At 35.2% G+C, this 24,344-nt stretch overlaps 1 protein-coding gene across 2 annotated transcripts in view; it reads right to left on the reverse strand.

Moving 5' to 3' along the window:
• Positions 1-23,678, reverse strand: part of LOC110445341 (DNA-directed RNA polymerase I subunit RPA2-like) — a 28,915-nt gene extending 5,237 nt beyond the window's left edge. For both annotated transcript variants that reach the window (XR_002462347.1, XM_021489901.1), the window contains exons 1-27: positions 23,560-23,678; positions 21,948-22,025; positions 20,948-21,007; positions 20,467-20,541; positions 19,415-19,534; positions 18,745-18,810; positions 17,936-18,010; positions 17,463-17,561; positions 16,573-16,668; positions 16,205-16,281; positions 15,283-15,429; positions 14,705-14,758; positions 14,089-14,206; positions 12,801-12,897; positions 11,433-11,539; positions 10,173-10,308; positions 9,776-9,849; positions 8,897-9,103; positions 7,438-7,641; positions 6,952-7,059; positions 6,460-6,636; positions 4,647-4,730; positions 3,993-4,053; positions 3,509-3,608; positions 1,939-2,080; positions 1,114-1,172; positions 460-557 (exon numbers count right to left, since the gene is read on the reverse strand). Coding sequence is in view for 1 of the 2 variants with exons in the window: in XM_021489901.1 (XP_021345576.1) it covers positions 460-557; positions 1,114-1,172; positions 1,939-2,080; positions 3,509-3,608; positions 3,993-4,053; positions 4,647-4,730; positions 6,460-6,636; positions 6,952-7,059; positions 7,438-7,641; positions 8,897-9,103; positions 9,776-9,849; positions 10,173-10,308; positions 11,433-11,539; positions 12,801-12,897; positions 14,089-14,206; positions 14,705-14,758; positions 15,283-15,429; positions 16,205-16,281; positions 16,573-16,668; positions 17,463-17,561; positions 17,936-18,010; positions 18,745-18,810; positions 19,415-19,534; positions 20,467-20,541; positions 20,948-21,007; positions 21,948-22,025; positions 23,560-23,643 (2,803 nt within the window). In the remaining variant the exon portion in view is untranslated. The remainder of the gene's footprint in view (positions 1-459; positions 558-1,113; positions 1,173-1,938; positions 2,081-3,508; positions 3,609-3,992; positions 4,054-4,646; positions 4,731-6,459; positions 6,637-6,951; positions 7,060-7,437; positions 7,642-8,896; positions 9,104-9,775; positions 9,850-10,172; positions 10,309-11,432; positions 11,540-12,800; positions 12,898-14,088; positions 14,207-14,704; positions 14,759-15,282; positions 15,430-16,204; positions 16,282-16,572; positions 16,669-17,462; positions 17,562-17,935; positions 18,011-18,744; positions 18,811-19,414; positions 19,535-20,466; positions 20,542-20,947; positions 21,008-21,947; positions 22,026-23,559) is intronic.
• Positions 23,679-24,344: the final 666 nt, after the last annotated feature.

Consider the following 24,344-nt stretch of genomic DNA (forward strand, 5'->3'; position numbering starts at 1 on the left):
ACCCTGAGCATTTTGGTTATTCAGAAGAAGTTGTTTAAAGGTTTTTTAATACAATTGACCCCTGTGACCTTGAATATAATTGAAGGTCATTCATTTGAACAAACTTGGTAGCCCTTCACCCAAGCATGCTACTGGCCAAATATCATCTCCCTGGGCATTTTGGTTATTGAGAAGAAGATGTTTAAAGTTTTTGACATATTTGACCCCTGTGACCTTGAAAATAGGTGAAGGTCATTTATTTGAACAAACTTTGTAGCCCTTCATCCAAGTTTGCTTCTGGCCAAATATTGACACCCTAGGCCTTTCGGTTATTAAGAAGAAGTCGTTTAAAGTAAAATATTGACGCCGGACGCCGGACGCCGGACGCCGCGCCACGGCATAAGCTCACTTGGCACTTCGTGCCAGGTGAGCTAATAACTACAGAACAAAGTTCTAGGATTAATGTAATTACAAGCTGACCTATGGTCATTCTGGATGGGAAGCCGTGCGGGTTGAACAGAATGTCCGGCGTCATCCCGCTCTCTGTAAAAGGCATGTTCTCCACCGGCCACAGCATACTGAAAAGTCAAACAAAGCTTTTACAGTTTACACTCAATAGCCATTGTTCCGATAAGCTGGAAATATTTCACAACCTTTCTATAGATCACTGGGAGTTTCCATGACATTGACAACAACAATACAGGTGAGCAGAGGTATGCAAATTTCAGGCTCTTACTTTTATTTAATAACTGATCACACCTTTATAAATGTTGGAAATGAAATTTTTATCTGTTGATCAGGCTTATGTTTAAAAAATAGTAAATATAAGGAATAGTTTTCTATGTCTGTCAGGTAATGGAGTGATAACTCTGGTTGAGAACATCTGAACTGAATATATGTCAAAACTATCTATGGTATAATGCTTAAAATAAGAAAAGTCCAGAACCTGAAAGAAGCTACGATTTGACAATGAATTTTGGTTCTGACATCAATAGCTGGAACACAAACCGTACAGACAGTAGCATGGTCAGATACTGGTACCATATACATGACAGGTACATACAGAGACATGCTCAAAGAAAATGATATAGAAAGATTTTAAACCTAAATGGTTACATTGTAGACAACACTTACCTACAAATTCCTTTCTGGCCGTGTCGACTGGCAAATTTGTCTCCTATGATTGGATTTCTCTGTTAGATCAAAAATATGTTAAGGTTTACCAAATACCCTGATTATCAAATACATTAGTAAACATGAGCACCAACAAGCCAGCACGACCAATTTAGGTGACAAGGTAATACAGATTTGAGTAAAGTTTTGAAAATCTTACAAAGTTTAGTACTCTGAAGGTAGACCTGATCCTATAGTAAGGTATATTAACGAAATAATTAAAAAACTTACCAGAACTCTAAACACACTTTGAACAACTTAAACATTTCTTTAATATCTGAATTACACAGTAAATTACATTATCAGATGACAGATTTCAAGCATGTGTTATAACTTTCTGAAAGTCATAAAAAGTCATAATTTGGTGTTTAAATCATTAACCCGACGTTTATTATATAAAGAAAGACGATTGTTTGATGGGGCAAAATTGGAGGGAAGATTGGACTTTGTACAACAAATTGTGCTGTTTTTGCAAATAACAAGATGACAGTAGTATCTACCTCACTTACGAGACTACTAAAACTACTACTATTTGCTATTTGACAGATCTACAGCACAACATTACTCTGTTTAAATATGATCTTAGAAAAGGTAAAATATTATCCCTTTAAACATATTATCTAATACAAAGTCTTTAATATATGTCAAGCTAATCCAATACATATCTCTTACACCAGTATACTATGTTCCTCGAAGGTCTTGCATTGCATCCTGGACAGGTCCAAGTTAAGTATATTTGATTGTACCTTTACGTTAAAACGTGAGACACAAGATTCAGTGACAAACCTTGATCCGAAGCCCAATGCAGACTTTATTGAGCTCGCTGGTACCTAGGTCATTGCCCAGAATCTTTATGTAGTCTACGTGGGCAGGCTCAGCGTTTTTGTACCGCTCCACCTTGGACTCCCCGGTCTGTAGGTTGTAGTAGCTGTGAAACAATCAACAACATGATACACACAGGTCAAAGCTGCTTGGTGATATCAGTCACATTCATCTCGTAACGATTACTGGTCCTCTATCTGACTGTGATGTAACTTTAATGAGGGAGACTGAAAAACATAGGTTTCTGCAATGCTTGCTCTTTTGTTTAATTTTATTCTATAGCAAGATTTAAGAACAACTTAGCTCCATGGATCTGAAAACCTCACCTGACTTTCACTTATCTATAGTAATAGTATACATTACAAATGAGGAAGACCCAATACACAAGCTCAAAACACATTAAAGTTAAATGTTATTCCATACCATGGTTCAAAGTTTTCAATCTATTCTTTAGAACTGTGTTTTTAAACATTTATATTTCATGAGTTAGACCAAGCCCTCAAAATGAAAGGGTAAGCAGAGAGCACCGAAAAGTTAATGCTTTATACTCTACACTTCATATAAGGAGATACATCAACAGTGCAGACAGCGACAATTTCAGTTTTGGATACTAATTATATCACCCAGGAGCCCCTTCACACAGAAGTTATTGTATGTGCGGGGAAACTGCAGCGAGATTTTTTATTTATACACTGAAGTACCGAACTTGCATCTTTTTCAGAATCTTAATAACAATCAAATTTGTTTTTAGTTTCTTCTTTTTCTATAAGCATCAACAGAAACCAAATACATATTCATATATATACATTTTATACTCATTATTGTCATGGAATGCATTTCTAAAACCTGAATTGACATTGCAAACCTTCCAAATAGTTGATGATAAAGATTTGCACACCCAGCCTGACACGAACTGTGATTACAGCCAACTGTTCTTTGGGTTCCCAGAAAGTCGTTCTAAATATTTTCATTCATTTTTACTAACACCATCAATATAAACTAAACAGCAAACTTGTTTGGGTCTCGAGAAAGTCATTTTAACAAGTTTTATAGCCCCTGTCAATGTTAAACTCCAATGTTCCCATGAAGAACAGATTCATGTTTAAAAATACATTACCAAGTTTTTATATATGGCTCAAGCTTGATTTTCTGACATTAAACTGACCTTCCTGTCCTTATTTCCGAGATGTTAATTTTGCATTCAGTCATTGTGTATATCTCATGTTACATATAATTATTCATGTTGTACTTAAATTTGTGATCGAAGATAAACACAAGTTTACATAGCAATAAACATCATAAGACTCCTAAGTACTGTAGAATCATTTATTTTCGTGGGGTTACAATTTCGTGGTTTTCATATACTAGCCTGTTTCAAAGACATTTTATTTCGCTGATTTCTGATTTTCCCCTATATATATCATACCAAATTGATGTTTTCTTCGTGGGGATTTAATTTTGTGGATTTTTGTTATCCCTGAAATAAAATTTAATGTCCCATATTTTTTTTTTATTTTACGGTACTCCACTGTACCTGTAGTAGGGGTCCCCTTCCTGTAGATAAGCTCCAATATTGGGTAGGCCGTCACTGTCCAATTTGCCCTCTATGCGCTTCATATCTGCTCCTTTACAGCCTGAAAAATATTGTAAAATATCAAAAATTCTGTTTCTTCAATAAAAGAAATCTAATAATATCTTGAATGGTTGTTGCCAAGAATTTTTTTCAAAGGCTGTTAGGTGAACTTTGAAATTCAGTTCTGCAGAGTACATATTATGGTAAAACGTATGAAAATACTTCTGGCTCCCTTGAAATGCAATGTTAAACTGTGTTGTTCTCGAAATCGATGTATGGTAGAAGACTTAGTTATTTCTTCCAATAATGAGGATTTTTAACACAATGTTGCAAAGTTTTTCAACTTTAACCATGATATTAATATTGTGAATACATTTACAGCTTTAAGCTGGGAATACAAAGTAAAGAAAAGCTGTATATTAATAAAATTTATCAGATCACTCACCAAAGACGAGATTTGAATTCTGGCCACGGCTTGAATTGTCTTTGGCTGCCAAACTTATTATCTGTAGCATTGAAAAACCATTTAATACATCAATAGATCTGTTACAGTATACAATTTAATGTAATACACAGAAAATACACTACTCTTACAGTATAGAGAGTATTACATTGAAGACACTGATCTGCAGTGTAATACATAGAAAAGACATGCATTCAAATTACTGTGCAATTTGTGCAATGAAATCATGGCCATGTAAGCAAAAAAAAATATTTTTTATACAAGATGATTATAATCTGAAAAAGCTTTTTCAATCCTCATACCACAGTTCTACTCGGGCATTCATGCCGACATGTTTCAGTATCAGTTATTGTTAAGATTAATTAAGAATTGATTTCATTATAGTACATATCCTATTCCAAGTTGATATCACTGAAAGAGCTGTACATATGAACACCAGAACCGGTAATTTACCAGGTATGTATCTACTCCTAGTAGACGGAACCAAATTATCATAGAATCAAATCTACCAAATACTCCTCACAACTGAGATAATACAGTCCTACTTACAGTTAACATTCCTAACAAGATGATTAAGGTAGAGAGTACAATCTACTAGAAACTGTAGTTGTAGAATGTAATGTAGTTTTAAGTCACCTCTGCTTTGTGAATTGTTGCGTGTCCAAAGCCCCTCTCAAACGATGACTTGTTCAGAATCATGGCGTCCTCCATGTCATACCCCTGGTAAGTAGAATGTAGAAGTACAAAGGAACCGTTTGATTTAAACATTTTTGGTCCCTTTCTCTGTCAAGCTATATAATAAGCCATTTGACTGGGTGAGGTGAGTTAGCTCTAATAGATAAACTAAAGAACACCGACACCCCAAGAAATCAATATTTTTGAACTGGCAAAAAGTTCATTCCATTTTTAATCAGAAATAGAGTAATAAATGATACACAGTTATAATAATGCAATGAGATACATATGTACCTCCCTTGTATGAGCTCAGCTAAAAATATCAAATTATGACCAATATATGGTTTTTAGGTTGAAAGTCGCATGATTTGGTGGTCACACACGGTCACTTAACAGGAGCATGTATACTTCTTATGTGAAGGTAAATCAGTAAAAAGCCAACTTTGTTGAGTGTAAAGAATTGTAAATATGGACAGAAATGACTGCAATTTCAAATTCTTCATGAAATTGATATCTACCGATCGCAAGTAGTTCAAGCTCATCAGATGTGCAGTATAAAAAATGACCCACCAGTGTTTTTGCATATTGTAACAGCTGTCAGATTATTAGTGTTTACTGGAAGAAAATTATCTTAATATGTAATTATAAATAACCTTCACCCTACATCCCATTTAATTGATCCAATAACTGACTTGATAAGGGTTAAGAATATTTACAGTGTTCATTCTACATCCTATTTAATTGATCCAATTACTGACTTGATAAGGGTTAAGAATACTTAGTGTTCAATCTACATCCTATTTAATTGATCCAATTACTGACTTAATAAATGTTAAGAATACTTACAGTGTTCAATCTACATCCTATTTAATTGATCCAGTTACTGACTTGATATAGGGGTTAAGAATACTTACAGTGTTCAATCTACATCCTATTTAATTGATCCAATTACTGACTTGATAAGGGTTAAGAATACTTACAGTGTTCAATCTACATCCTATTTAATTGATCCAATTACTGACTTGATAAGGGTTAAGAATACTTACAGTGTTCAATCTACATCCTATTTAATTGATCCAATTACTGACTTGATAAGGGTTAAGAATACTTACAGTGTTCAATCTACATCCTATTTAATTGATCCAATTACTGACTTGATAAGGGTTAAGAATACTTACAGTGTTCAATCTACATCCTATTTAATTGATCCAATTACTGACTTGATAAGGGTTAAGAATACTTACAGTGTTCAATCTACATCCTATTTAATTGATCCAATTACTGACTTGATAAGGGTTAAGAATACTTACAGTGTTCAATCTACATCCTATTTAATTGATCCAATTACTGACTTGATAAGGGTTAAGAATACTTACAGTGTTCAATCTACATCCTATTTAATTGATCCAATTACTGACTTGATAAGGGTTAAGAATACTTACAGTGTTCAATCTACATCCTATTTAATTGATCCAATTACTGACTTGATAAGGGTTAAGAATACTTACAGTGTTCAATCTACATCCTATTTAATTGATCCAATTACTGACTTGATAAGGGTTAAGAATACTTACAGTGTTCAATCTACATCCTATTTAATTGATCCAATTACTGACTTGATAAGGGTTAAGAATACTTACAGTGTTCAATCTACATCCTATTTAATTGATCCAATTACTGACTTGATAAGGGTTAAGAATACTTACAGTGTTCAATCTACATCCTATTTAATTGATCCAATTACTGACTTGATATAAGGGTTAAGAATACTTACAGTGTAAGAGATGACGGCCACCACAGCGTTGGTTCCTACAGGGTACTCGTCAACGTTGTAATAGTCGTACATGTAGGGGCGGACCATTGGTGACTGAGGAGTCTGTATTCTGTACAGCTTGTTGTCTGCCCTATGACCCAGGGCGTGACCGGGAGTACCCATTGTCTGTTTACCCATCTTCACACCAGAAAATGTACATTTCAACAACTCGGAACACAATTGTATATGTCTGGTTTTCACAGATTTTTTAAATTCAAACGTAACGTCATGGATTTAATTGAGCATTAGGAGAGTTTGCAATGACCATTCTGCATTAACTTTAAAAGTTATATGTCCTTGATAACTCAATCTCTGACCCCTGCAATGTTTTAGAATGTCGGACATTAAATTTCTGTATCAACATTTGACAGTTCGCTCTAAATTGATTGTCCATAAAAGATATTTATGAAAAAAATCGTCAAATGTGGAAACAGGGTGAGTCACTGAACACACCTGACACTGGTAGATGTTCCTGGGACTTTGGTTGAAGTCGGAGAAAGGTGTGAGGCAGGCCACCGTCGACAGCATCGCTATTTCTGTGAGCTCCTGGTGGGTCACCCTCTACACAAACATTATAAAATTCACCATGCAAATGTTGACACTGGTACAAAGATCTACCCTAACAGCACAACACATCACTACATCATTGTAGAAGCATGTTTGGTTATGACCAAGTCTTTTATTGTTGATAATATTCTGAAGCATCTAAAGATAATATGTTATGTAGTGCAGTGTTTTTAGGTGTGTGAGCATCTTAATCAATCACAAGCTGGCCAGTTGAATCTTTTAAAACCTGATTTTTGACAAATTAGAAAGCTACTTGTAATTTCACTTTGATGAATATTTCATGTTTTAAGGCAAAAACAGAATAATGTTTTTGATGATTTCCATGTGTAACATGCATGGTTTGAATAATTCTTTAAACAAAAATGTACAGACCTTTTGGTGCTGGTGTGTTTCCTCATCATTCAAGCTGATGTCCATATAGACTTGTTCAAATGTGCCAATCATTTCATTTTTCTTGAGACTTAGGTTCCGGACAGGTCGCACCATCCGTGCCGGTGACGTAAAGATAAAGAGACCTGGATATTGACTGGCAAACTCGGTGCGAGGCACAAACCCGATCTCTGTCACCGGGGGTACCTGTAACGTAAGGTCGGGCCAGCGTTATCATCAGAACGTGTCAATTAAAATTACTACTGCTTCTCTTCAACTAAAATATCCTCATGGTTAATGAATATTACTGATAACAAAATGTTAGCAGAGTCACTCACAATGCCTACTAAACATAACTTTAATATTTCAAAGTCTTTGATGTCAATTAATAGCACAATGATTAAACATCAATTATATCCTTTACGAGCACAAATGTAGAGCACATTTAGGATACTGTTAAGATATTCTTTTTTTGCATGGATCTTATTTCAGTGATATTCGTATAGCAACAGCTTTTCTGTGAAAACGAACAGCTTATCGAGCTGGCGTGTACTATAACTGACCAAACCAAAACACTAGAAACATAAGAATAAATAAACTAAAAAGAAAGCACAAATAAACACCATTTTCACTGAACATGAAGCACAATTGTATACCTACATGTTTGATCAATCAGTTACAGTATTTTCATTACAGTAATAATGACAGATTGACAATTAAACATTTCAAATGCTACAATTTTGAAATCACTGAAAAGCAGATCCCACAATTTTCCCCGTCTTAGTAAAATCACTAAAGTTCTGACTTGTGAAAATAAAGATGTTTATAGTATATGGTGGCTTACATGTTAAAGATGTAGCTAATGTTAAGAGGATCTCACTGAACTAGTTCAGTTCCACTGATACAGTACCATAGAATCAATAGGGTATCAAATCAGATTCTCTGCTTTATCTTTTGAAAACAAAATGGGCTGTAAAATAGGCAATTAATGATAAAGATTGGAACCATCTTATAACATGTATTAAAGATAGTGGGTATCAATAGAGAGCATTTTGGTAAAAAGTGCAATTGGGGTCAAATCTTATGATTTGGGTAACACTGTGCAGTGACTGACAGGGGGCTGTTAATGGAAGATAATGTTAAAGGGCTATCCATCTAGTGGCAACCAGATCCGTCATGGATGACATAGAGATAGTGAAGTGAATAAAAACGATAAGTCAACATGTGTTGTTATGTAACACTTAATGCAAATTGCATCATTACATTATTTAACTAAACAGTTTATATGTGAATGTAGTGGCATTAGTTGTTTGCAGACAGACATGGATAGTAAACTGTATATCCTTCATTTAGAAGTATAATCAAAACACTGATGTTTTCTTATGAAACATTTATATTTTCTTATAAAATGTACAGACTTTGTCTTACACACCCTAAACCCAGTGAGGATATGTGTACCAACCTTGTTAAGACCTTCAACTTTCATGACCCGAATTTTTTGTGCCACGCTTTCCGCCAAACTGTAATGTACATTGCCAATGATTTTCCCATCCACGATGACTCGGTAGTTGTCATTGTACTTTCCCATGGGTGGGGCGTCTAAAGGGGTCACTCCCAGGGAACACAGTAACTTTGGCAGGTGGACGTTACTGTAGATTTTGTTCACGATCTGTGGAGAGGCAAACAGATGTAAAAATTTAATACATACCAAAATTATCCCTTGATTATAACTCTTACATTACACTTTCCAATTTACTATCAGCAACGAGGTATGTACACAATCATTTCTTTATTATATCTTTCTTCCTTCACAAAGAAAATCTCTTTCATAACAAGGATTTAATCTCCATGCAGACCCCTTGATTACAAAACAGTATTTTTTTTTGTACAACACTACTGGTCATGATATAAGTTATATACTGATATTTTCCAGCATGATTACCTGGAAATCCTAAAAAGGTCCATATTAAACCAATAAATATTTATTTATGTATGAATATAGTGAAAGTAAAAATTTAACAAGATAATAAGTCTGGGCAAGTTACCAGAACAAAGTTTGATACTCTCCACCAGATAACAGAATGAAAACAATATATTTCCTCTTGATATTCATATTGGGTTTTTTAACTGTTTTAAATTTTTTATTATAAGCATTTTACTTCAAGAAAAGAAATTAAGCACTAATTTGACCCTCGACTTGACTACTAATGGTACACCTTTCTTGATCAATGATGTCATAATTTGAGCGTTTTTATGTATATCTTTGAGTGCGATTGATAGAGCAGTCGAAAGAAAACGTTGTTGTTTGATATTGTCAGAAAACTGTCACACTACAGTATACCTTGCAGAGGGCTGTCATGTGATTCATCAGGCCACAGGGAGTACCGTCAGGGGTGTGTACGGGACAAATAAATCCTGAAATATTTAATCACATCAAACTGACTGAAGAATATTCATCATCTTAAAACATGGAATAGAAACATTTAAGATTACCAAAGGAAACATATGTTGTTACACGATTATTTTTGTGAAAAAACGTATAATGGTAGCGAAGGATTAAGAATTTCAATATATAAGAAAAGAAACTTAAAATCTTTGCCTCAGTTTTCTGCATTCAGAAACTTATGTATAATAAAAAGATATTTTAAAAATCCTAGCTAACTACTAGTTCTTTCTTTCTTCAAATAAATCTTCTTTTACAAAATATTATTTAACAACAGTTCAGGTGTATTATTTACCCCATGATTCTGGTAACATTTTTCTGACGGCAGTGGTTCTCATTTCCGCGAAGAACGAGCCTCTATGTATACATCGGAAGTGTGAAATGTATCGCAAAAAGTTCAGCTTGTCTGCAACAATGGTCAGACCAGATACCTGAAGGTACAAGCAAATAATCAATGTAGCATATATCTAAATGTTTCCTGACCTAACACTACATGGTAAAATGTACAAAATTGCTACATGAAACAGACATTCTCGACATTTTTATCCATCTTTAATTTTCTGTGTGGAATATTATTAGAAAAAGGAAAAAAACGATAGTAGATTCTGAGGTTATATGCGAGAGAATTCATTTTCCAGTAAAATAATTTGCAAAATATGTGTTCAAATAAAGACAGGAGAAATTTAAAACAAGCATTGCCTTATCATAAACATGGCAAAGTATTGCAAGGCAATCCATAGTCCTCCACCAGCAATGATTTCTATATTTAACAAACAGTACACTTACGTCAGGATGTGCCTACTATTAGGTAAGTACCTGTATCCTGATACATACTTCTTGCACTCTGCCATCACAAGATGTCCTTGTACACGAAATCTGGTTACTCCAGGTGTTTTAGTACAGAAGATAGGTCTTGGACAAACTTTTTTAAAAGTAAAGGTCAAAGGTCAAGTCATAGGTCACAGTTACCTAATTCTTGCACTCTGCAAGCCATCATCCCAACATTTCCTTGTACACCAAATCCGGTTACTCCAGGTGTTAAAGTATAGAAGATATACTCCGGACAAACATTTTCAAAAGTGAAGGTCAAAGGTCAAGTCATAGGTCACAGTGACCTTAATCTTATACATCTGGACTCTGTCATATCCCAAGATGTCCTTGTACACCAAATCTGGTTGCTCCAGGTGAAATAGTATAGAAGATATGCTCCGGACAAACATTTTCAAAAGTTAAGGTCAAATGTCAAAGCATAGGTCACAATGAGGTCATAGTGACCTTCTTCTTGCACTCTCCACTCCGCCATCACAAGATGTCCTTGTACACCAAATCAGGTTACTCCAGGTGAATTAGCATAGAAGATATGCCCCGGACAATCTTCATTGGAGGGAATGGAAGGACGGAAAGAAGGACAGAGTTAAACCTATAGTCCCCCCCCCCCCGGGAACTGGGGGGGAACTAATAAATACAGTTAAAGTAGAGGTCCTACTTAACCATTACTAGATACACAGTTACTACCCATATACACTAGATGTTCTTTAAAGCATCTTTTGCGTACCTGCATCAGTCCTAGACCAGTCCGAGATAAGAGGTTTCCTGTTGTCATTAAATACTCCACTGGCCTGGAAATGGACGGGACACGACGACTAGAGTTTTGCAGGGAACCTATAAAGAGACACACATTCCTTGATAGAAAACTACAATGCAAATAGACATATACCAGGAAAGTCCTGATAATCAGATTTTTTAACCCCATTTAGCAGTCCTCAGTACATTGTATAAATAAAAGTTTTAAATCTGCCAGAAGTAGGTGACTAGTTGAACATTCAACAAAAAGGAACCTCCTTCTAATATCTTACCGTATTTGTAAATTTACAACAAATCATTTTTCTATAAATCAAAAGTTACAAAATATGAAAGAGAGAAAGATAGACTTTGAGAGAAAATATTGCATGTTGATGTTCCATTGGAAGGACTTCGCATTTCAAGAACACTTAATATGACATAACAATTACTCTGTATTAACTCACAAGAACTGTCACAGTGATATGTCAAACACCTACCATCATCTACATTGTACTTGTTGTCTTGTCTACTACAGTCTGGACAACTCTACTGTCAGTGATATGTAAACACCTACAATCATCTACATTGTACTTGTTGTCTTGTCTACTACAGTCTGGTCAACTCTACTGTCAGTGATATGTAAACACCTACCATCATCTACATTGTACTTGCTGTCTTGCCTACTACAGTCTGGACAACTCTAGATCTACTGTCACAGTATTATATAAACACCTACCATCATCTACATTGTACGTGTTGTCTTGTCTCCTACAGTCTGGACAACTCTACTATCAGTGATATATAAACACCTACCATCATCTACACTGTACTTGTTGTCTTGTCTCCTACAGTCTGGACAACTCTACTGTCAGAGATATATAAACACCTACCATCATCTACAGTGTACTAGTTGTCTTGTCTCCTACAGTCTTGACAACTCTACTGTCAGTGATATATAAACACCTACCATCATCTACACTGTACTTGTTGTCTTGTCTCCTACAGTCTGGACAACTCTACTATCAGTGATATATAAACACCTACCATCATCTACACTGTACTTGTTGTCTTGTCTCCTACAGTCTGGACAACTCTACTATCAGTGATATATAAACACCTACCATCATCTACAGTGTACTAGTTGTCTTGTCTCCTACAGTCTTGACAACTCTACTGTCAGTGATATATAAACACCTACCATCATCTACAGTGTACTAGTTGTCTTGTCTCCTACAGTCTTGACAACTCTACTGTCAGTGATATATAAACACCTACCATCATCTACATTGTACTTGCTGTCTTGTCTACTACAGTCTGGACAACTCTAGATCTACTGTCACAGTATTATATAAACACCTACCATCATCTACATTGTACTTGTTGCCTGACTTGTCTTTTACTTTAGCTTCCTTCTCCACCTGCATCTTTAGGTTTCTCACCCAGTCATGGATCTTCTCCTACAATCAGATACCAGCTATTAGTCAGTGGTTTTCTAAAAATCGTAATATTGAGTAGGTTTTTCACTCGTAAAAATTGTATCAAAAGGCCCAGGGGACCTGTATCATTCAACTGGAAAATAACCAACCATCTGGGAAAATTTTATCATTGAATATAATACTGCAACTTTATCTAAATATTGGCTCTGTCTCGCAGCAACACCTGCCCTAATTTGGTCCCTTTTTTGCTGCTGAAGTGGGGTGGATTTTAAAGATTATCCTCTATTTTCCCTATTGGGTCCCATCCCTCTGCTCTCCATTTATAAAAAAATTGATTCCACATTGCCTAAGGATGATCTACACAAAATTTGATTAAAATCCCTCCATTTGTAAGGAAGGATTTAAAAATGTATCCTTATTGGGCCCCAACCTTCTACCACTAGAGGGGTTGCACCTTCTGGTAATATCAATGGAGTCCCATTTGCCCAAAGATGTTCTACACAAAGTTTGGTTCAAATTCTAATATTTCTATGAAATAAGAATTTTATCCATTGATCCTTACGTTCCCCCTATTGCGCCCCTGCCCTTCCCTCCTCAGGGGAGGCCAAATTCTACGTTTATACAAAACTGAGTCCCCGTTGTAACAGCTGCTCTGGACCGAATTTGGTTAAAATCCCTAAAATCACACAGAAAGAGTAGGATTTTACGCTCTTACCCCAATTGCCCCGGGGGGGCCAAACCAACCATTGATATACAATTGAATCACCTTTCCCAAAGGATACTCTACACACAATTTGGTTAAAATCCCTCCAATCACAGTGACTGATCCAGAGAAAAAAAATCTCTGGATCCGCCACTGAATAATACTTAAGGAAAAGGATTTTCAAGATTTACCTCAAGTTCCCCTAGTGAGTCCCGCTCCTCTGCCCTCAGGTAGGCCACACCCTCCGTTTATACAAAATTGAGTCCCTTTTGCCCAAGGATGTTCTAGGCATTATTTGGTCCATGCAGAAGGAGAAGGATTTTAAAGATTTACCTGAATTGTCTATAATCTTTCTTTACATTTCAACATGATTTGTATGTTTAATATCCGATTTGTGTTTTTGTTTTGAGAAATCAGGGGTTTGGTCACCAGCAAGTGACCCTATTCTGATCTGGTGTATACTGTTTAATGTATGTGATCTATATTGCTTGTCATCATTTCTCACTCACCTTTACAAACATACACATGAGATGACCGCTGAGTAACACCTCCTGGTACATGGTATTGTCAGGGCTCTCCTCGGCACATTCTCCCCGCGCGAACGCAAACAACTTCCGCGTCATGTATCTAACAACAGATCATTACAACGAGTACCATTTATAATGAGACCATTTTGTATTACCCGTACACTGAAATTAGTCATATAGACGGTTTCATTACATGCTAGGTATTAAACTTGTACGTTTTCTGAGTCAATTATTTTCTGAATCATTCTTCCAGGCATGGGTTAACACTGTCAGATCATGCCATCAACAAATGAGGCCCCTATTTATCTACACTTTGAGTGACAGAAATGTATATGGTTAAATTAATTACGCTGACAGTAAACCTTACACAGAAATGACTTATAACATGACCAAAAGCCTACACATCACCCTAAAAGTTTAGAAGAGATGAATAGGAAGTTTTTTTTAAGAATCTTTTTTTTGTAAGAAGTTTTTAAAAATTGATTTCAAATGAATAGTGATTTCCATGTACTAATTCTGAAAATTTCCTTTAGTCCTTTGAAGTTATTTTCACTGCAACTTATGATTATAAATCAGCGAGGTAACAGGCCATACTTACAACAACAGGTTGAACTTATCAGTGTTGGATTCCAGGTGAATTGCTATGCAGTGTCTGAAGTACAAAAAAGTTACATCAGGTTTTAATAGTAATATCAATAATTTATATATGAAACATAACATTCATATTCATATTATATGTCATACCTCATACCCAGAAAACATTTTCATCACCTTCCAACCCTAACCCCCCTCCTCCACCTCTACAGCATTATTTTTATGTCTGCCAACCTAAGATTCTTGACTGTCAGCACATTACTGACCAATATCTAGTCCCTCTAATTTCAACAAAATCTCTTAGTCTTGTGAACAAAATTCCCCAATCTCTGTGATTCTCTGTTTTCTGCAAAACCTAATCCTCAATCTCGACAGCAACACTTTGGTATCTGCCAACCTAAACTCTTCATCCTCCAGAAACCAAGGCCTGTAGTATGTACCCATCTACTCCTAACCCCAACACCCAACAACCCCTAAACCCCACAACCAAAATTTCTGATATCTAATAACCCAAACTCCCATACCTCCATAATAACTCTGTGCACTTACAGATTAACAAAGATCTATATATCATATACTTACTTTAGAAGGTAGTTAGCAACCTCAGTTTCTGTATACCATATCGGAAGATCAAGTTTGATGCGGAAACGCTCGCCGATGAGATTCAGGATGCTGGACTGTGTGAGGAGGCCCTCATCCTGTGCCTGTCGTAACATAGCTACCATACACCTGGTAACACAGGGTCTCGTTGTTAGAACCAGTTATTTGGGTAGGAAATACAAGCATTACAGAACAAGTTTATACAAGGCAAAGAAATTCATAGTCCCCATCTTCGGACACAATTTTGAATGGAAAAATCAACACAGGTCAATAATCTCTACCAGTATATAATAATTAAAAAGGAGCACAAGACCTGATTTTAGTATGGACCACTCTGCCATCTCATATACAAAATTTGACAATTGTAGGAGACAGCTATAATATAAGAGTCCCAGTCCAAGACAAAGATATGTGCAGATTGATAGAGTGAATCACAGACAGAGAGGGTGCAAACTTAAAATCTCATTTGTTAGTACTACTGAGGGACTACATAATAAATATGTGTTCCTCCTACTGTCCCCTTTGAGCGTTTTCTTTTGAAAGACATGAATTTCTTTATGTAAGTGTTCCACCCCACTTCTACTGAAGCACACAGTGGACAAATATATAGAAACTTTTCACTACTCTATATTTACGCACAATAGAGAAAAGTTCGATTTTATTTCTTCATGCTACATCTGATCAACAAGAAACCCCAAATTACCACCCAAACTTAACATTTACACTTTTAAGATTACAATGTAAAGTAAATGTTTACTCTGATAAAAATGTATGCTACACTGTATTCCCTGTAGCTAGCATTGACTGTAATATAAACATTTCTGTCATCAATCTATATATCCCTAATCTAACAGGAACACTGTACATATTTCTCCTGATAACAGGAATAATATACATGAATTACCCCTTATAGTAGGAGTCGTCTTCCTTGCCCTGAATCAGTTCATCATAGATGTACTTGTCTGTGACCTTCACCAGGGCCTGTCAAATTAAACAAGACATAAAGATGTATGAAGGGATATTTCAATAGTTTACTGTAATAAAGTCTATGTACAAACACTCCAAAACAAAAACTAAGGTACTGTCACTGTTTTATAAGACAAAATTTTAGAAATTATAACAGTTTCAGTACAAAGAACACCTTGTTGTATCGGAAGTTGAGTACAAGTTATATAGATAGCGATACTCACCTTGAGAATGAAGACGACTGGTACAAAGAACACCTTGTTGTATCGGAAGTTGAGGACAAGTTATATAGATAGCGATACTCACCTTGAGAATGAAGACGACTGGTACAAAGAACATCTCCTTGTTGTAGGTAAAACTAAGTGTTGCCATCCCATTAGAAAGGTAGTGGAGGATGTTGGTCTATAACAAACACATCAGTAGATATAACACTATACTGTAAACCTGATCAAACTCAATAGGGGCAAGGATTTGTACACAACTCGCAGTAACTAACTGTTTTCATTGGCCAGTGATACTAGTGATTTAGTAGTAATAATTTACAATGGCTGGGTATATGTATGCGAGCGTTCAGTGAACTGAAGTTTTCAGTAAACAATTCAAATCTGAATATTGATTTTCATTTCTAATACATTGATTTAGAAATTTAATCCCGGCATGCAGACCTTGTCAATGACTAAATAACTTGACAATGGAAATTCAATTATTATAAGTATATATTTTTTTCCACAAACAACTTAGAGATGAAGGCCTAGGTGATCTAAATACAATACTTTGTATACCTGCTATGGGTCAGGCAAGTATACTTCTTGTTTCATCATGATATACTAAGACAGTAAAAACCTTTCAGCGAAGGACAGATTTCGCCCCAGACATTTTGAACTTAATTGGCCTTTTGAATTGAGGTCAATGTCACAGTGACCTACTTAATCATAACTAATGTTAAATGCATTTGTGTCTGTTTAAAATGATATATGTACTGTATGAAGATATATCTGAAAGCTTTTGTATTTAGATGTAACCTGTCAAGCTGTATTATTCTTTACCTGTGTTCTGTCTCCACTCTCCATTTTTGACAATGTTTGAAATGTTTATCAACTCTCTAAAGTAAATCAAGAACGAATCCACAGGGTAAAATTTTAGTCTTGTCTTTACTCAAGACCAATGTAACATTCCGTGTCAACAAGAAGACTTACGATGCCACTCTGATCGTCCAGAACACATCGGATAGACACACCAAATTCTGTATACTGCTTGCCACGGTTCTTCCATGAGGGGCGCTTCATACAGGTGGGCTATTGGAGAGAAAGGGAGACAATCACCCACACCTGAAGAACTGAGACCCATTTTATACAGTTGGGCCATTAAAAAGAAAGGAGAAAATAACACACAAGATTTCTTTAGCTCCAAAACATTGTTTGTCAATTTCTTAAACCTTAAACATTTAAGATTTAATATTATTCAATCAAGTTCATTGTAATTTTTCAAAATTAATTCAAATATTGGAACCGGAGTTTCTCAAAACATATATAAAATTCTATAATATGACATTTGGCTATTTGCAGTCAAAGCTTTTGACATTCCCAAAGGAACAAGTTACTTCACTTGAGTACAATAATGACATGAAAACTAGGCCAACACTTGAGCCTAGTGATAAGTATTTACGTACAAAATTACGTCTTGGCATTACAAGCATCCTGATCACCTTCTCCAGTCCGTTAATTACAAAGTATCCTCCCATCTCCTGGAAACAGACAGCATGTAAAAAGTTGGCTAGAAAAAATGTATATATGACAGCATTGACACACATTGACGAAATCACAACTCAAAGTTGAGATGACAATATAGATCTTAATTCTTTCATCAGACATGTACATTACCAGTAATCATTCAAAATGTCAAAAAGTCTGAAATTGGCACCAGAGGAATCTTGAGCTACGGCAACATACAATCTAAATAAAGATAACCATGAATAAGTCTTGAAAGATGCTAAGACTGGTAAATTGAGTCAGGAAGATCGATAACCATAGACTGTTTTCGAAAATGACTCTTTTTTGGCCCCATCCCTCAGCCCGCTGGGGGTCAGCCCCTCAATTTGTACGGTTTATAATCTCCAACCCCTAAGGATGCTTCCTACTGAACATGATTGATATACACCTCACAGTTCAAATGGGGAATTTGTTAAAGCAATATGGCCAAATTACCACTTTCTGACCCCAACCCTCAGCCCTCTGAGGATGTCAGCACAAACTGTGTAAAACAGTTTAACCCCTTCCTCTTAGGGATGCTTTCAATCAAATTTGGTCATTCTTAAAATAGCACTTCAGAAGAAGTTGTTTGACAAAAATCGTTGACAGACAGTGAACAGACACCACGGTATGACATAAGCTCACCTTGGTCCTTCAGACCAGGTGAGCTAATATTACATTACAATGGTTACACATGTGCATTATAAAGTAAAACAACATGATAATATACCTCTGCTTCCTCGCCTCTCTTTATCAGGTCTGCTGGACCTAGTTTACTCAAGTTACAGCCATCTGACTGAAAAAAAAATGAAGACAAAAATATCAACACAATTGATTTGTAATAAATTTACTTGGGTTGACTAAACAATTTCATTTTGAATTAAACCTTCATTTGTTTTGAATTTTTATCCAAATAGTTCAAAAAGAAAACAATGACATGACATAGGAATTGTAAAGTTTAAATCTACGGTGCAAACATTATTTTTAAATTTATATCTTTAATTTTCTCTTCTTAATCATAATCTCATATCGTATTTTGTCTTTGAATAGAAACTCTTTGATAATGAATCACTTCTTCTTTTCCCTATTCAAGTGGTTGCTAGTATATCTACAAGTGCTAGATTTCAGTCATTACTGCATTATTTATTACCATATAGCTCTATAATCCATCATCTGTGAAATTTTATTTGCATGAAAGCAAGAATTTACTTCAAAAACTATCTAGCCTCATCATTCCAGTCAATTGTCTCATTGTCCATGTAACCAGCCATTCTTTTTCAGGAATACGTTTTTACTTTTTCTAATCAAAGTTTTCCAAGCTGGATCAAAGAGGCTTATGTTGAAGACAACGGTCTTGACATTGGCCTTATATGACCTGAATGACCTTTTTCGTGGCCTACCTTGACCATGATGGGGATGTATCCAATTTCCTTGTCTAACGTCCCACTAATGTTGTCGTTGACGGACCACATCAGCTGTATATGTAGAACCCCTCGGTACGTGACGCCTCGCTCTCGACACTACAGTACAATATCAATATATAAATATGTTGACCATCTCCCAATTCATACATACCAATAACATATCAGCTAGCTACTATGTTTTACTCAACTTCATAAAAAAACACTGGGTTCAAAACATTTTCAGGGTTTCATTTACCATAATATAGCATAGATTCTGGTGTCACTGTCACAATAAACAATCGTATTGAAATTCCTGTTGAGAAGTTTTCTTTAAGATTTGCTGTGACCTTGACCTTCGGGTTACATATATGATAATGGTACAACACATACTGGCCAGTCATGATCTATATCTTTCTTATTCTGGAGACAATTGAAAATATCTACTAATAAGAAGCCATTCTGGCCATTTTTTTGGACTTTGCACAACTCATTATATCACCTGACCAGTGACCACGGCAATAAGAGGATCTTCTGTTCATACTTATAAGGATTATGCATTGCCGGGATGTCAGTTACAATTGACCGGACCATTCTAAGTAGATTAAAGTCAGTTTTGAAAATGTGTGCACACAAGTACTTACAATTTAGCAACAAATTGATCATATCAAGATATATCCATCTATGACTCTGCATCAAAACATAATGACCAATTTCAGAAATCATAGCTCAGACAAGAATATTGGATGTATTAACAGGCTAAATGGTAAAGAAATAAGCTACATATTGTCTCTTTTCATTACTAGGTGAATAATAAATTAACAAATATAACAGTGTTCCTGTAAACCCCAGAAATGAGGGGTTTTCACCCCCCAAAAAGCTGGTTGTACCCCAAGTTTTCAAGAATTGCCTTATGTAACATGGGTATCTAGGGATACAAATTCTTGAAAATGTATCAAATATAACCCCAATCTATAATTCAGTAGGAACACTGAAACAGTGCAGAAATCAGTTAAATGGTTGTACTGTTTATGATATGAGAAATACATTACCTCTGCAGGGTACACCTTCTGTGTTGCCGCGAAATGATTGCCCTGAGAAACCCTGGGTTCATATAAGGTAGCATCCTGATAACATGCAACGAAAGGGAAAGTTATCATAAATGTTTCAATGAACATTTTTGTGTTTCCTTTCATCATTTAAAATACATTTTTCTGTTCTATTCTTCTGCATTCATATTACAAAGTTATCTGAGAATATTAAACCAAAAAAGTATGTTTCATATTACATTTTTTGAATATATAGTTTTTTTTCCCACTTTTTAACAGTGAACCTTTGTTAAATACATTGTGAACCATAGTTTGAAAAATACTTTAAGAGCAAATATCTCTCAAAAGGATTTCATTTCAGAATATTTATTGTCAGATCTTGGATACAAAGGCATTGGCATGGGCAACAGGCAAAGTCTATGAGCGCCCTCTCCCTAAGATCGATTAAACATTGAATAAAGAAGCAATGATACCAAAGACTTACCAACAACTTAAACCTGACCCGGTCTCCATTTGGTAGGGCAAATTCTGTAGAAGGGATGTTCTTCATGGAAAAAAAAGAAGCTTTTGTACAAGTACTGTGAAATATTGATATAATAATGCCCATCATATTATTCGGATATATGCAAAGAATGAAATTCTATGTCTCAGATTCATAAAATAATTCACATAAATCAGGATTTTTGCTACAATTTCAATTAAATATTTGAGTCAATGTTTTCTAGAAATATCTAATTTGCATTTGAAAATGAATAATCGGGGAAAACATCCTTCACTGAGATCATAAAGTTGGACACACTCCCTTTTGCTCTCTGCATCCCCAGAATACAAGAATGTCATAGAATAATCAAAGGCTCAGTGTGCACCACTTTGTGGATGAGACAAGGAGACTAGTTTTATCCTTTGATGTACATGAAAACAATCTATCGGTCAACTAATATAACAGTGAAATTGACAGGGTTTGAAGTCGGGTGTCGCTCCTCTGTAATCTTCAAAGGACAGGTATCACACGAGCGATTTTTTTTTTTTTTTTTTACCCGAGACCAATAAAATAGCTAGTAGCCACATGCCTTTAATTCTTCTATGATATATTCCAGGGGTGCACAGAGCGAAAGTGAGCAAAAGTCCTGGACTATCGAGAATGATCATTAGCTGACTTTATATAACAGATTCATTTACAACATGTATTATATAGTATCAAAGTGACCAAACTGGACATTAAACAATAGTTTGAATACTGTATATAACCTGCAATAAACCTTTGGGGCCAACACATACCTCTGACTCATACAAGGAGGGAGTGCTTATTTATTACAGGACAATGAAATATTATTTGTTGGCATGTTACTGAACTGTAATATTATAGAGAGAGTAATTAAGTAGTTAAATCATCAGTCATGAGCTTATTTCTGAATACAAAGTGGTATAAGGGACGAAAGCTCCCTTTTTTAATAAAAAAAATAACATATGATTTATTAGTATACCTTGACTGCTATGGATAAGCCCTCTTTCATGAAAAAGTTGAATGACTCCACATGTGGTTTGGTCAGTTCCTGCAAAGGCTGCAAGAAAAAAAATATGGTCCAGTAATACATATATTAAGCAACATACCTGTCCACAAGCTCCATATATATATCTGGTTCCCCATTACACAGCTAATTATATGGTGCACAGTGGAACAAATGTTTTATGACTTTGAAATGGTCCTGAAAATATACGTTTGCAAAGTGCCAAATAACAAAATTGTTACAGGACAGATTCACAGAATATTTTACATACCATATATATACCAGGTAACGGATTCAGGAATTTACATTCTAATATCTCAAAAATAATCTCCAGGATAAAGACATAATTTATATGGATTCATAGAATATGTCCTTTTTGGATGTTAATTCCACACACAACTTTAAATGGTATTGTAAATACACTGTTTCCATAGGCGTTTTATCTGGTTTTTAGGGCAGGTGAGCTTATGCCATGGTGCAGCGTCCGTCTGTCAACTTTTCCTTAAAAACCCTACTAGTCCCGAATGGCTTGGTGGAATTAAATTGGCCTGGAGTATTCTCAGCCAAAGGGGATTCAATTTTGTATAACCAGAGCAATACTTCTCCCTTCCGATGAATGGAGGAATTCAAACCAAATTTGATGTAGAGCATCCTTAGGTAAATGGGACTCTATTTTGTATAAATGGAAGATGTGGCATTCCTGGGGACAGAGGAGTGTGGCCCTTACAGAGGAAATTTAGGTAAATCATTAAATATTATACCTGTGCAGCAATGCTTCGAGTCCAACAAGGCTTGGATATATTACCAGACCAACAATATATTATATAAATCCTGTTCGCACTACGGATCGTTTCACCATAAATCCAGTTTGCCCCCATATAATTATTTCACCATAAATCCAGTTTGCCCCAATATAATTATTTATTTTTATGTTATGTATATCAGTCGAAATTATCTTAATGACTAAAAAGCTTACTATTTTCACGGAATTGCCACTGATTATAGATACCAACCTCGTCTGTCAATACACCTATAATATAATCTTAAACAGGTCCAGTACACTCTGCTGATTGAGCTATATATATATATATATAGCTGTAAAGACCTATAATAGCTCTATTGACCTATCTGAAATAGGTCTTTTGAGCTAATTTCAAGTGATTTTCTTTTTTAAAGAAGATTGTATCATTAGATCGATAACAAAAGACATTAAATATAATGATTCTTTTTATAAAATAATGATGTAAAAAAATCGGAAATTTCACATTTATGAAGATAAACATCTAACTGTATGCTTTTTGTCGTCAACATTACCATAAACCTTACTGTTTTATGCGACTTTGCTTTAAATAAATGAAAATTGAAATCTGAGAAAATATAGCTCAATACAGCTTTAATGTATAGGTATATATAGCTATATAGCTCAATCGACAGAGTGTACTGGACCTGTTAAAGGTGTATTGACAGACGAAGTTGGTAACCTGTTGACAGAGGCTGGTACCTGAGGTTCCACAGTATTTAGACGGTTTAGTGTGATTAGTCAAACTGTAATTTCAAAGAGTTGGGTACGAAGCGAAGTGGTATATACCAGATGTTGATGTTCTTTTGGAACGGCATAGTTCTTCGACGTTAGGTTCTTAAAGGACGGCTGTTTGCTGTCTTCTGTTGACATTTTAAAAGTTCTTCCACGTGCTGCCACAGTCGGTGTTAACCGCGAGCTTTATCAAAATATGGTCAATGAGCAAACGTACTGATGGCCCAGATTTCATTCGCCAAATACAGGGTAAAGGTAAAGCCCGGAATCTAATCCAGTGTTACATGAAATACATTGAGCTTTTTTTTTTTCGGCCTTTTTTTTTTATTGAAAATGTCACATTTCCCTTAATACATCATAGTTTTACTATTTGATAACAACTAATCACAAATAAATTTATGGTGTGATAACATTTGATCACTCATATAAATGATAAACCCAAGGAATTGTTTGCCAAAGTGGTTTCCGGAACGACTATATACTGTTGTGGAAATGACAATTAATAATTAATACTTCATAAGAAAATACTTGCACTGTTAAAAACCGTCAAAGATAAATAGAACATGTTGATAAATAAAAAGTATACCAAATTAAATAAGAACTATTGAAGATTTCACCATTATTTAATTTGAGTTATTCTAAAAACAGAAAAAGATCACTTTGTGATATAATTGGCTATAAGAACAAAGCATACGGTTTTATTTTTTATATAAAAATCTAACATACTAAGTAATTAAATAAAATGTAACATAATGTGTAAGAAAATTATATGTTATAGGAACTTCAGAATAATGAAAGAAGTAACAATTTTTAGCAGTTAATATCTATAGTGGTGTATA

The sequence above is a fragment of the Mizuhopecten yessoensis genome, unplaced genomic scaffold (genome assembly GCF_002113885.1).
Source record: "Mizuhopecten yessoensis strain PY_sf001 unplaced genomic scaffold, ASM211388v2 scaffold2213, whole genome shotgun sequence".
NCBI classification, from domain to species: Eukaryota; Metazoa; Mollusca; class Bivalvia; order Pectinida; family Pectinidae; genus Mizuhopecten; species Mizuhopecten yessoensis.